The sequence below is a fragment of the Podarcis gaigeae genome, assembly GCF_964106915.1.
Source record: "Podarcis gaigeae genome assembly, chromosome: 9".
Classification (NCBI taxonomy): domain Eukaryota; kingdom Metazoa; phylum Chordata; class Lepidosauria; order Squamata; family Lacertidae; genus Podarcis; species Podarcis gaigeae.
This window is the reverse complement of record NC_139685.1, coordinates 4,917,900-4,931,618: the sequence shown is the minus strand read 5'-3', so window position 1 is coordinate 4,931,618 and position 13,719 is coordinate 4,917,900. Positions and strand designations below refer to the sequence as shown.

General features: G+C 39.1%; 1 protein-coding gene across 3 annotated transcripts in view; it reads left to right on the top strand.

The window, feature by feature from the left end:
- The window catches only part of DOK7 (docking protein 7), a 41,176-nt gene that overhangs the window by 22,013 nt on the left and 5,444 nt on the right, over positions 1–13,719 (top strand). Inside the window, exons 8-11 of one of the 3 annotated variants that reach the window (XM_083698273.1) lie at positions 685–727; positions 3,592–3,663; positions 5,071–5,220; positions 8,584–10,038. In XM_083698273.1, coding sequence (XP_083554399.1) covers positions 685–727; positions 3,592–3,663; positions 5,071–5,220; positions 8,584–8,717 — 399 coding nt within the window. In that variant the 3' untranslated portion in view covers positions 8,718–10,038. Of the gene's footprint in view, positions 1–684; positions 728–3,591; positions 3,664–5,070; positions 5,221–8,533; positions 10,039–13,719 lie in introns of those variants that run through there. The other 2 variants (XM_083698274.1, XM_083698275.1) reach the window with 2 other exon arrangements.

The window sequence follows — 13,719 nt, the reverse complement described above, 5'->3', positions numbered from 1 at the left end:
AGCTGAAGTTGGCTGACCATGGTAAGTCCCCCAATGGGGTTGTTCTGGGGGTGCAGCAATGCTGGGGTAGGACAGGACAGGGGCAGACTTGTACCTATTCCAAACACCTTTCAGCTCAGCCATGTGACCTAGCAACCCGGTTGAACTTACACCAGCAAAAATGATAATGTAAGTCAAAGTCTTGTTTTCCCTCTGCCAGGCTCAGGACAGCTCAGCCAGCACTAGCCCCAGTGCTGGACAGAGTTTGGGAAAGGAGTGACTTATGCCTGCTTAACTCAAGGCAGTGTTAAGTTCTGCTGGATTCCTATAGTTAGGATTGATCTGTTTTTTTTTTTATTTAATAGTGATTATCTTCTAGTTCGTATGGAGGCCAATTTCAGCATAAAGTGTTCATCTGTTGCATATATATAATCATTTACATATGCATAAAGGATTAATCATTCCAAATGTACTTTTAAAATTATTCACAAACCAGATTGAGAGCTGGACTGACAGAATTTGAGCTCATGTAAACAAGGTGAATTTCTTATGCAGTTCCTTGGAACTTTTATCAACACGATTAACATGGTTGAAAATAGTTTTGAGAACAGTTTATCAGGTGAAAAAATTCAGTGTTAAGTTTGCAAGAAACTCATTCATGATAATGCATCTGTTTTACTCTCTTTCTGTGTTTTGTTTAAAAAGGAAACGTCCATTTTATCATCTGGAATTTTACCAGCCAGCCCAGGTAAGAGGCAATGAGATTTTTGCTAGATGTTGACACCTGTTGATTTCAGTACTCAGGGAAGTGAAATTACAAGTTAAGGTCCCAGTTCACAAGACTGCAATATTTATTCTTGGACTTTAAAGAAGACAAAAAGAAAAACAAGTCTTAAGCTTAAGGAGAGCAAAGTATTAATAAATTCACTCTGTATCAAAAAGAATTGTAAGCTCAGGTGTGCCATCTCTCATTGTGTGCTGATTTTACAGCTACCTATATTTACCTGGTCTTTGAGCCCTGATCCTCTTTCTTTGTGGGTTGGGCAAGTCTGTACATGCACACAAAACAAAAGCCCCCTCAACATCCCTCCCTTTCTTTCCTTCCCATCCCCACCCCTATAACTGCTTCATAGCAGGTATATTTTCCTTACGAGTCATGTGTGCAAACAGATCCTGCTTCCACAGGCTTCGGCATTCATTTCAGTAGAGGAGACAGCATGGTACAGTGGTGCCCCGCAAGACAAATGCCTTGCAAGACAAAAAACCCGCTAGACGAAAGGGTTTTCCGCTTTTCGATGCGCTTCGCAAGACGAATTTCCCTATGGGCTTGCTTAGCAAGACGAAAACATCTTGCGAGTCTTGCGATTTTTTCGCTCCCCCCCTTTTTTCTAAGCCGCTAATAGCCTTTTAGCCGCTAAGCCGCTAAGCCTTTAATAGCCGCTAAGCTGCTAAACCGCTAATAGCGCTAATCCGCTAAGCCGCTAATAGGGTTGCTTCGCAAGATGAAAAAACCACTAGACGAAGAGACTCGCGGAACGGATTATTTTTGTCTTGCGAGGCACCACTGTACATGCAAACAGCCTCCTCCATAGAAGCCAACCGACAAGTTTTTGTGGGTGTGGATCTCTGTGTGCCCACATTTCCCACTAGTTGAAGGTTCTAGTTTGTCTTCAAAGTCAGTAAGGTCCAAGACAGAGAGCATTACAATAGTCAGACAGACATAGCAAAATCCCCTCAACTACCTTCAATAAGCATTCCTAGTTACTCTACCTCCAAAGATGAGGAAGTAACAGCCCTGTCAGTTGCAGCCAAACCAACCTCTGTCTCCTGGGTCAAATCAAACTCTCCAGAGTTCAAAGAGATCCAGCCAGAATCAGCTTTGTCTTCTCTGGCATGAGCTTCTGCCATGCAGGACTTGGAAGTAAATATGAGGATTGAAATCCAATACACATCTGAAGGCATTAGCCTTCTTGACCCAAGCTGACCTATTTTTCCAGAAGTTACTTAAGAACCAAATCAATAAATTTTTTATTTCTTGGAAAAATTGGTTTCAAATAATCTTTTGACTTTATGTTCGTTTCTATATGTAATCTGTTCTTACAAATTAATAATGATTATTATCACATAACGATGTGCATCTAGGTACAAGTCCAATTAAAATAATTCCTGTTGGCATTATTTTACTTGGTTGGAGATGGCTGTTCCATTTCTGTTGTCACGCAAGTGGGAATGCATATCTCATTTTGTTCTCCTTGGCTACTAGTCATGTGCAGTTGTTATATTGTGGTCAATTGTGTTATATTTTTAGTGTTAATGATATCTAATGGATATCAGAAAGGCTGCAATAGGAAATAGAAAAATGTTTTAACTGATTCCCTTCATCAGCTGAATTAGCTTTAGGAAGCATTTGCTGAGTTTTTGTTCAAAGCAAAGTCAATAGAATAATGACTTTATCTCTCGGTGACTCCAAAGGTGGGGGGAATAGTAGTAGGAAGAAGAAAGAGGGAATTGATTTATCTATTACAGTACTGCCCCACTGCTATGAATATCTCTACAAAGCAATTTATTTTGAGCAACTGGGCACAATAGAACCATAAATGTAGCTAACGATTTTTAGTATTAAGTTGGAGATGGTTTTAAAACAGGTGGTGCTTCTATGATAGTGTTTTGGTCCCTGAAAGCAAATGAAGGACAAACTTTACAAGTAGATATGCATAGTATTTGGAGAGGCAATTTCCTCAAACAAACCTAGGTCAAAGAGGCAAGTACTCAGTATTTTTGATGAGATAGATGCTTTATTTTTCTATTCAGATAGGAAAGGTTGTGTGTGTGGAAAGTCACAGGCAGTAATTTTTGCATCTAAACTGCAAGTTGGAAGACCTTTTGTGAAGAACTTCATCACAGGAATGCTGGTTTTGGTAGGATCCCCATGGTCAAAGCAATGTTTGCTGTAGTTCTTGGTCCTTGGAGTTCCTGTGATGATGTTTGAATTATTTAAGAAAATGAAGTTGAATGAGGAGTAAGCTCCATGAAAGATAAGAAAATCCTGTTTACAGATGATCTTCTGGAGTTCATTTTTATGTCCATCTTATGTGGTACTGATCCTGAAGTGCAGATTACACCATATGGGAAAGCAACTGTTCCCTTGCAGAAATTGTAAAAAGTACCATGACAAACTTTTCTCTCTAGTTGGATAGGTTTAACAGTTTTGATTTTTCAGGTGTCCCCTCACATAAAATTGAGGTGAACTAGTCCTTCTGTGGAGCTGTACCATTTCTAACCAGATGTGTCTGCTATTACTGTCATTGAGTTAGGCAGACTGTTTTAAAAGACTCTGGGAAGGTTGCAAGTATCACAGCACTCCCAACCCCCATGCATCATGAGCGATTAGCGCACGGTGCAAACTCTTTAAACAGTAGTAGTATTTATTCCCTTCGGAGTGTTCTTAGAAGCATGTAATGCTTCCTAGATAATCTCCATATTTCTTGACTGAGCCACATTTTTTAATCCTTTGCGAGGAAACTTGAAGAATTGAGACATGTGTGTTATTATTGCTGTCCATTTTGTTGTTTAAAATTGAATCAACAATGTCTAGATTTCTGTATGTTCCAGGTCCTAAAGGAAGCTATGAATTTATGATGCCACCTACAGAGTCTGGAGCGCCACCTGATCCTGAAGAAGCTGGTGAGTAAACTGACTTGCAGCAGAGTACACAGACTGGTGGTGATTTCATATGAATAGGCAGACAGATCCAGTTCAATGGGTGGCGAGGGAACACTCCAAATGACACAAGGCGTTGGGCAACCCTTAATGGGGGATATGCAGAAACTCAATTCCAGCACCTCTCAGGTGTGTGCCGTTGCAATTACAGTGGTGCCTCGCTAGACGAAAAGAATCCGTTCCGCGATTCTCTTCGTCTAGCTGTTTTTTCGTCTTGCGAAGCAAGCCCATTGACAGATTAGCGGATTAGCGCTACAGCTGTCAAGCGGCTTCCAGCGATCAGCTGTTAAGCGGCTTATCAGCGGAACAGCTGATAAGCAGCTTAGCGGCTTAAGAAAAGGGCGAAAAAAGCGGAAAAAAACCGCGGGGGGATGCAAGATTTTTTTCGTCTTGCAAAGCAACCCCATAGGGAAATTCGTTTTACGAAGCGCCTCCAAAACGGAAAACCCTTTCGTCTAGCGGGTTTTTCGTCTTGCGAGGCGTTCGTCTTGCGGGGCACCACTGTATAAGAGAACAAGGGAGGTGTTCATGGTGAGTTCTGGCACCTCTTTTTCTTGAAAAATAGCACTGGGGATATGATGAGGGCCCAAGCAAGCACTTGCTGGAGGAACAACGTGAGCTACTTCCTAAATGAAAAAGCCATGAACATATAGGGAGGGTTCCCTGGAGTATTACAAAGCATACCTCACCCCAAGAGAGTTTTGTTTTCCATAGAATACCCAACTTTAATCAGACCTTTGCCTCGCCTAGTCCTCTTTTCCTCACTTCTAAGCAAGATATTCTTTGTGGAGAATCTGTAGAAATTCTTTTATTCGTAAGTTATTCCACTGCCCTTTACTGGGTAATTCCCCCCCCCCATGCAAATACAAGCTTCAGAGGAAGGAATGTCCCTCAGAACCAAAACAGGGGAGGAAAGGGTTATATTCTCCAGCCCCAGCTGCTGCAATCCTGATCATTATCATTGCCCCCCATCCAATTGATGCTATTTGCATTTTTTTAAACTTCAACTGTAAATCCAAAGATGTATTTTAACATCATGTCTAGTTTGATCCTCAGCACCTGCAGAGCAAGGGCACTTTCAGAATGCAGTCTTACCCTCTCATTGTAATACAACCAACAGCTGTATGCACTCTGGGCGTGCATGGAACTCATGTATGCTTGGGTTGGCACATTCATTTTCAGCCATATCACAAAGGAGAATCCATTTCCTCTGTTGAAATGAACGGGGTGGGGGCTTTTAGGAGGAGAACTCCATGAGCGCATGAATTCAAAGATTTCCCTTCTTGTCTTACACCCAAGTTGATGTCTTTTTACTTCTTCAGGGGGCTTAAGTTAATGTATCTTTTAAAAGCATGTTCCTTCTCATGGCAGGGGCAGTTGGTTATTCAGCAGACCTACCGATGGCTGATCGACTGCATGGTGAAATGGCAACCTATGTTAATATTCCTACCAGCCCCACATCAAAGAAACAGCTTCATTACATGGAGCTGGAACTTCAGGAACCTAGCACAAGCATAAGAGGTAAATATCTTTGAAAGCAACTGAAGCATGTTTCTGCTGTTTTTGCATAACATTTTAGGCTGTTCCATGGACCAAAAGGGGCTTTTGCAAAGCTACACTGTGGCATGGTCACCTTTTACAGATGCACCAATCACCACTGGTTATTGGGTACTTGTTAGCTCCAATGCACTACTGCTACATGCTTTGTTTTTTCTCTTTGATTTCAAGTAATATACAATCTCCAACTATTTATTTGCTGCTCTGTCATGAATTTCTTCACCACTTTTGATGTGTGACGGGGGTGAAGTCCTGCTGCAATATCCCAGTACTGCCAGGATACCGCTTTTCCAGCTCTGGAATAACTCTCTTTCATAGAACCTTAATATATTGTGGCGAGCGCATCATTCCTTCTATAGGCTGCAGGCTTCTGACACCATAATGATCAACTGACTTTTCGTGTTTCTTTTGAGTACAGGATTACGAGTAAGGTAGAAAACATGCTTTGTTTCAATTGATTTGCACAAGGGTGTAGAGCTGTCTGTCAGCAGTGGGTAGGTGCTCTTGGAAGCCATACTACCCTGGCACAAAGTATTTAGAGAGAATAGCACAGAACTCTTAAGAAGCTCACTGGAGAGTAGCTGAAGCGTTCCCCCTAAGGAGATATTGGAGAAGTAATAAGGTCAAGTAGGAAGATAACCATTTGAGGACAGAATCACAGTGATCAAGAGAAATGAGGGGGAGATCAACTGTTGGCTTTTCTAAATTACCTGTTCATGGAACATCCTGATTTGGTTGCACAAAACTTACACCCTGAGACCTGCAGGTATAGGGAGGTATACAAATTTAATTAATAGTAGTAGTAGTAGTAGTAGTAGTATAATATATGATACGATATCTTCTTTAAATTCATTATTTGCTTGTGCAGAAGTTATACATCTTCCCATCAGTCAACCATTATCCCACACTTTTTAATGCATTTCCCTGCTACTTTGCTATACGCAAAAAAATGTTTTTTTTTAAAAGTGTATTTGTTGGGCCCAGAACAACGCAGCACTTTAATTGAGCAAACCTACATTTCTGATATGCAATGAAATCCCTGCTACAGAATAGTGACATTCTGGATGTGACCCATATCTAAGGGAGCAAAAATGTTGAGGAAACTGAGAACTGAGGACTGAGTAGAGGCCAAGAGATTTGATATGTTTGAATACCAATGGGAAGGAGCCAGAGGAGAGTAGTTTGACAGTGTGCTTTATTTTACTTTTCTGTTTAGTTTTTTTCTGTTTGGTATGTTGTTTTCTATTATTATTTTTTAGTTTAATTGGAATTTTATGGTATATATTAGGTTGAAAACCTTTAATAAAATTAATTAAAAAATGATAATGTGGTGGACTACATGGAACTGGCCGAAATGACTGGCAGAATCCGAGACTTGGGAGAAGAAACAATTGAGGAGGACTGGGAAAAATTTAAGGACTATTTGAAAAAACATTATAAGCTGTACGAATGTTAAAAAATGCACCCTCTAGGAAACTCTAGCTTCAGCAATTGTAAATTAATGAAATGGAAATTAAGGTACAAGAAGTCAGAGGTAGAATAATGAAATAACTTTATTGTGTTTAAACGAAAATGTATAAGATTTGGGTTATAACATCTTTGAAATTAGGTAACATGATAAAATGAAGGATACAATAAGTATTGAAACAAGTTAACAAATTGCTGATGTTCTGTATCACAGAGAATGCAGGGTTTGGAGGATGCGGGGAAGTCCACTAGACTTGCTGGAAAAAAAGAATACGGAAATTTGTAACTTTTTTATTTTATTTCTTACATCTGTCTTCTATTCTTTTTTTCTGTATTTCATAAACTTAATAAAAATATTATAAAAAAAATAAAAAATGATAATGTGGAAAAGAGCGTGGTTGATGGCAGCTGGAAGCCAGGAAAACACAGGTTAGGTCAGGATTATAGGGTGGTCAGCTCATCACAGGTGGCAGGGAAGAAGGAAGGAAGGTTGGAAGGAAGTAACTGAAGAGAGAAAGGAAAAAGCTCTGGTGGATTCGATTTTGGTATTTTAAAAGTGCATTCCTAAAGCTGCATATCTTCAGAACCTTTTACAACTCCTTCGCTAGGGAGGAAGCAGCGGTTGCTGATGCCCATTAGGGCTGGCAGCATGGAAGACAAAGAGACCAAGAGAACCAATGGCTGGCAGTACAAACCAGTTCTAGCTTTTTCTTGATCCCTACAGGGGCAATGCTGAGATTAAGGAGAAGGAATGTGACAAGTAGTGATACTTCCTGGACTGGTTGGTAGTGCAAAAGCAAACAGGCAGCAGCTGATTGTGGGGCAGGGCCCCATCTACCCTAGCAAACTAGTGTCCAGCGGGACGAGATGCTGTCCGTCTTCCCATTGGGTACAGAGCAGCCCCTCTGGGTCTGCTTCGTGAGAAGGACAAGCATCTTCCCAGCAGGAAAACGATGTGGAAGGAAAGATGGTCCTGAGCAGGAACACTACTAATGGGGAAGTTGTGAGATGTGAAACACAGAGCAGTCAAGTACAACATCCCTAAAGTGGACATAAAAAGGGGGTGTCTGGACCAGCCAGTCGGAATTTTCTGTTTCCTCCTAGGCTGGGACAGACTTCCTCTACATGTGACCAGAGGTGGGTGTGGCCTCACCTGTGCAGGAACAAAAGCATAGGGCTGGCTGCTATATCTCTCTCTCTCTGACTACATTCATCAAAGAAGTAACATCTGCTTTTAGCCTAAGATGTTCTCTTGGCTTCCAGCCAAGAGAGGACAAAGGGACTATCTCTTTATGGGATAGATTCCAGGTATATTACTTTTGTAACTTAAGTCTGCCTTCTGGGATCCATCTGTGAACAGAATGTGAGTGAGTAAACTTTTAATACTTTTATAGAAGACTGTAATGTGTCTATTTCTTTTATGAGGGACTAAAGGGGAAATTACCAGGTAACTTATTTTAGAGGCTTTAGCGAGCCGAGCAAATGCATCTGCTGTGCAAGTTTAAAAAGGGGAATGTTACTCTGCTAAATTGTAGAACTTGTTAACACAGGTTGGAAAGGATATAATCAAGCAATATATCCTCTCCTGCATCCCTGGTCATTCCCACAGAAGTGCTGATAGCACTGCAACATTATGTTGTAGGTTCCACTTGTTTGTTTGGATTCTGAGTTACAAGAGCTTAACTGTTTCTTGATGCTATGTTTTCCAGTAACAAAGATTATAGCTTTTAGGTTCTGGTGTGGGTATTATTATTTGTGCTGTGTGTGACATCAAACTGAGTATTATTGTATTCTTACCTAATTATCTTAGGTGAAAGTACATGAAGATGTTATAACCATGGCAATGTTTTTCTGCCATAGGGAGTGGATCAACTAAATATGCCCAGATTGACATCACAGCGACAGAGACTGCTCATAAAGTAGGGACACAACATGCTCAGTTCAGAGAAGAGCGTCTGCAAGAGCTGGAACAGAAGAAGAAAGGCTCTTCATAGCTGCCCCTAACATAGTACTTGTAAATGTTTCATGAGTTTATTAATTTAACTGAACGCTGCCATCGTTTTCAGATTTGTACCAGATTCATTCCAATCTATTCATTTCCAATTGGAAAACTGGTAGCATGGGGTGTGTGGGTTTGTGTGTAAAAACATTGGTTGTACACATGTATGACAGATCATTTACGTTGTAATTTTTTTACTATCTTGACAAATCAGGTATCAAATACAAATGATTTCAAACTGTGGCATTTAATTTAAAGACATTTGAATGTGTTGTGTGTTAACAAGGATGTACATGTAGCTAAGTATACATTAAATATTGGTCTATACAGCATGCGTATTGACAAGAATGCTGTGTTTTGTTAAGAGTTAAGGTAGCTTTTCATGCTATTTTTCAAAAGTCAAAGACAGATTTCTCATAAGAATCACTGTTGTAGAACAGATACAGCTTTAAATTTCCAGTCTCTATATTTCTGCTTTTTGGCAACTCTTGAGTTGCATAGGAAACGTAATTATTAATTATAATGAAGAAATAAGATATTACCAAACAGTTTCTCTTTAATAGTTGCAGCAGCAACACTATTGCCAATGCAGGCAAAGCCTAATCGTATGGCAAGTGAAGCTTTGCTCCACTTCCCAGGAAAAGATACACAGGAAAATAGGCTCACACACCTACTTGCTACTTGCCTGACCAAAGGCAGCTGCCACTCTACTGTCCCACTTTGTCTTGGCAGCATCGTAAGGGACAACAGCAAGCCCACATTCTGGCCTTTGAGCTGGTGCCTCAGTGCTGTAGCACACTAGCTCAGTTCTTAAACAAAATCATAATGGTAGAGGCAATGCTGAACAGCAAAGCAACAGCCAATCGCACCTTGAATAAACCAAGTTGCAGTCCGTAATTCACAGTAGAAATTGCAGAATTAAGGCACACCAGCTATGCTGAACATTATGGGTAATCTTCAGTGGCAACCATGTGCTGATGGAGGGAGTCCGTCAGAGGAATGGACCAGGGGTGGGACCAGTGGCACATCTCCAAAAATGCCACCCTGGACTCTTTTGGGAGATAAATAATTTGATAAATAAAAATTGCCTCCCTCCCCATTCTGCTGGTGGATTCCTATTATCTGTGGATACACCACCTTTCTTCTTTTTTGGCTTGTTTAGTTGGACTTTTGAAAAACAACATTTATGGCAACCTCATCTCTTGATAAAATAGGTATGCTGTCAATGACTTCCTCTGGGGTTTTTGGGGTTTTTTACAAGTAACTTTTCTACTAAAGCAACACCCTGACTTTCCTTTTTTTATTAGATGTAACTAGTGACTCTGGATTCAGCGGTACCATGTAGAATGAACTGGTATCTCTGCCATCTTCCCCTCCGTCAAATCCAATTTATTATTTACTCTACTGAAACAGGTTAATATATTATTCCTGTCCACATTTCATGACTGTGCCATTTTCTTTGTTTATCTCACTTTGTTTATTTCATGTAGTTTAGCGTTTGGTTCAACATCTTAAGAAATTGTCACATGATTTTATAGAATATTGTAAGGGGTAGTTTATGCAGAATCCATGGCCCCTTTTGAAAATAGAGATTTGCATTTTGATTTCCCAAGTTTGCCTCAAAAGGTGGCTGAAACAAAAACTCTCACAGGGGTGCTTGATCATGACCTTTGGGTCAACAGTGTGGCTTCCTGTGTTGTTTCCAGAACCTGCTTATGCGCAAATCCATGTTCACCTAGATGAACATTTCTTGCCTTCAGTTGCTGTGGGCCCAAATGAAGTAAGTGTGTCTATCGTTTGTTTTCATTTCATTTCATTTCAGTGTTTTAATTTGTCCCATTTTCTGATTGAGATCATGTCTTACATGTATTTTCCCACTTAATACAACTTTCCCACTGAATACAGTGGTACCTCGCAAGACGAATGCCGCGTAAGACGAAAAACTCGCAAAACGAAAGAGTTTTTCGTTTTTTGAGTTGCTTCGCAAGACGGATTTCCCTATGGGCTTGCTTCGCAAGACGAAAACGTCTTGCAAGTTTGTTTCCTTTGTCTTGCAAGTTTGTTTCCTTTTTCTTAAAACTGTGCATTCACTTCGAGGAGCAACTCATAGCACGCGATGTGGTAGCCTTTTTTTGAGGTTTTTGAAGACTTTGGTGATTTTTGAAGCTTTTCCAAAGTCCGTGCTTTGCAAGACGAAAAAATTGCAAGACGAAAAAACTCGCGGAACGAATTAATTTCGTCTTGTGAGGCACCACTGTACTTAAAATATGGAGGTGCTCTCAAGCAAAGAAGTTGCTATTTTATGAAAAGTGGCACTAATACTACTGACACAATTCAGATATTAGTGCATTGTACTCTGGGCTTTAGCAACTATAACAGTATTCCATAAACAGTATACTTATTTACTCTTGCAAATAAGTAGTCAAAAGAATATTTACCCGAATTCATAACATTTATTGCAAATATAGCTGCAGATACTTAGAGAACAGTGCTCAATCTATTGGAAAGTCAGTAATGTCACTGTACTTTGTATTGAAGGATTGGTACAACTGAGCCTTTAATTCTATAAATGTTTTTATATTCAACTGTAGTCTAATACAATTTACTATTTATAATTTACTGCTGTGTCTTTTTGTATCAAACTGCTATTATTCAAAGTTGCTTCTGGCAATGCAGGGGTTTAAAAGAGAAAGTTAAACAATCTCATAATATTCAAATAATACCCCCTTCTAAGAATTGTCCACTTGAGCACTTACCACTATTTTTTGCCTCCAATTGTACCTGTCAGATGAGAACTCCCATGATAGCTACTAAATAGGCAGAATGAGCTATGCTTCATTTTACACAGCATACTATAATGTGAAAGAACCAGAATTTTGTGATATCACTCAAATTCACTTTTGATGGAATCCTTTTTATGACCAGCTTTTGCCTCCATACTACTATACAAAAATTCAAAAACAAGAAGCAGTTTCTCCTTCCAGCAAACAGCAGCAACTCTGCTGATGGGAAGTTATAACAATTATACAAAAATATAAAATGATTTTTCCATCAGTGCCTTTGAAATTGAAAAGTGGAGTTCTTTCAGAAATACAGTTCTCCGCATGGGTGTTCAGCAGGGTAGGAACACCCCCACCCCAATAAAAAACAATGTTCTCCAGATCCCCAGCTATCATTTTTAAACAGGTACGTTTCTAGCATTTATTTGTAGAGTCTGAGATATGAAGCAAAATGTACAGGCCTTTTCTTTTCATGTTGTGTGTGGAAAAACTGGCCTGCTCCATTCAGTGTTTTATATTTCAGTCACCCAGAAAAATTCATGGCTCAAACCTATGGCTCTCCGTTTATTTCTATTTCACAATACTTTGACCTTTTCCGTAAATGCATTTTCATTTTTCCTTCCCCATTCTACCATTAAACCAAGTACTATATACCTTAGATGGTATCTTGTAAGTACACTTAACAAATTTTCAAACCAAGTTCCAGTGTACAGTGGTACCTCTAGTTGCGTTCTGCTCTTGTTATGGACTTTCAACTTATGAACACGGCAAACCTGGAAGTGTTTACTTTGGGTTCGCCACGCGCACATGCACAGAAGTGATCTGCGCACCTCGCCCATGTGCAGAAGCGCTCGATAGCACATGCGCGGAAGAGGCACTCTAGTTGCAGACTTTTCGGGGTGCAAACAGCACCCCGAAACAGATTAAGCCCGCAACTAGAGGTACCACTGTATTCCAATATTGCTCACTAAGGATGAACTCCAATAATTTACCTGGGAGTAAGTTCCATTTAACTCAATGGGACTTTCTTCTGATAAGACATGCATGGAGTTGCACTATAAATAACTAAATATATGCTATAATTGAAAGTTTTCAAACAAAAAATTGTCCTCAATTTTTATTCATATCTATACATAGTAGAAAGTATTCTATTCTATTTTAAGAACTAACACAATTGTCAGGTTTAAACATATACTGTGATCTTGAACTGGATCAAATCTAAAATTTTGAACCTAATCATTAAACTAGAAGGATGCATATGAGACAATTAACAGTACTTAAGCTGGATCGTTTTCCAACGTGTATAAAAGGAATGAATTACAGGAGTAGCCAAGACATTTACTTGCCCTTTATTTGGGTATATTTATTCATAATGTAAAAACAAAAACAATTTAGAATTACATTCAATTCTTGCTGTTCTTGGTTGCAATCTCTTTGATTCACAAATAATTCAAGGTGGGGAGGAGCCCAGAACAGATTTAGGGAGCCTTTGCTTGTTTTGATATAGAATCTTGCATGCAAGTCCAGATCTTTTAATCCTGTTAATGTATACCTTTATCATTTTCTCCTTTATTTGGGTATATTTATTCATAATGTAAAAACAAAAACAATTTAGAATTACATTCAATTCTTGCTGTTCTCGGTTGCAATCTCTTTGATTCACAAATAATTCAAAGAAAATTCTTTAACGTCTACTGCTAAGTAATATATGGAAATAATTAACTTTCTTCTTCCAAGGGTTTTTACAAAAAGCTATAACTTTAAAGACTGTGGTATTATGATTATTCCCAAAATGTCCTACTTTAATTTATTTAACTACTGGAAATCTAGCTATACTTCTTTAAAAAGCACTAACACTGATAGCATTAACACCCTATCACCAACATTTAATGTTAACTTTCTTTATTTCTCAGAGACATCCCTTTAATTAGTTCTTACTGCTATTGCTCAGATTTTAGTACTCTAAATAAAAAATATTGGCGAAAGGGAACAAATCTGTCGTGTTCTTCTTTCCAATAATGCTGTTTCTGGCTATCTATTACTTGGAGTAATCCTAGGAATGGGTCTATCATAAATACTTGAAAACTAATTCACAAACTTGAGTTCTCAAAATAAATGTAGTTAATACTGCTTTTTAACAAAGGCTTCTCTACAATATCAAATGCTTTTTGAGCATCCAACATGGTAATTCAGTTTTTTTGCCTTGTTATTAAACTG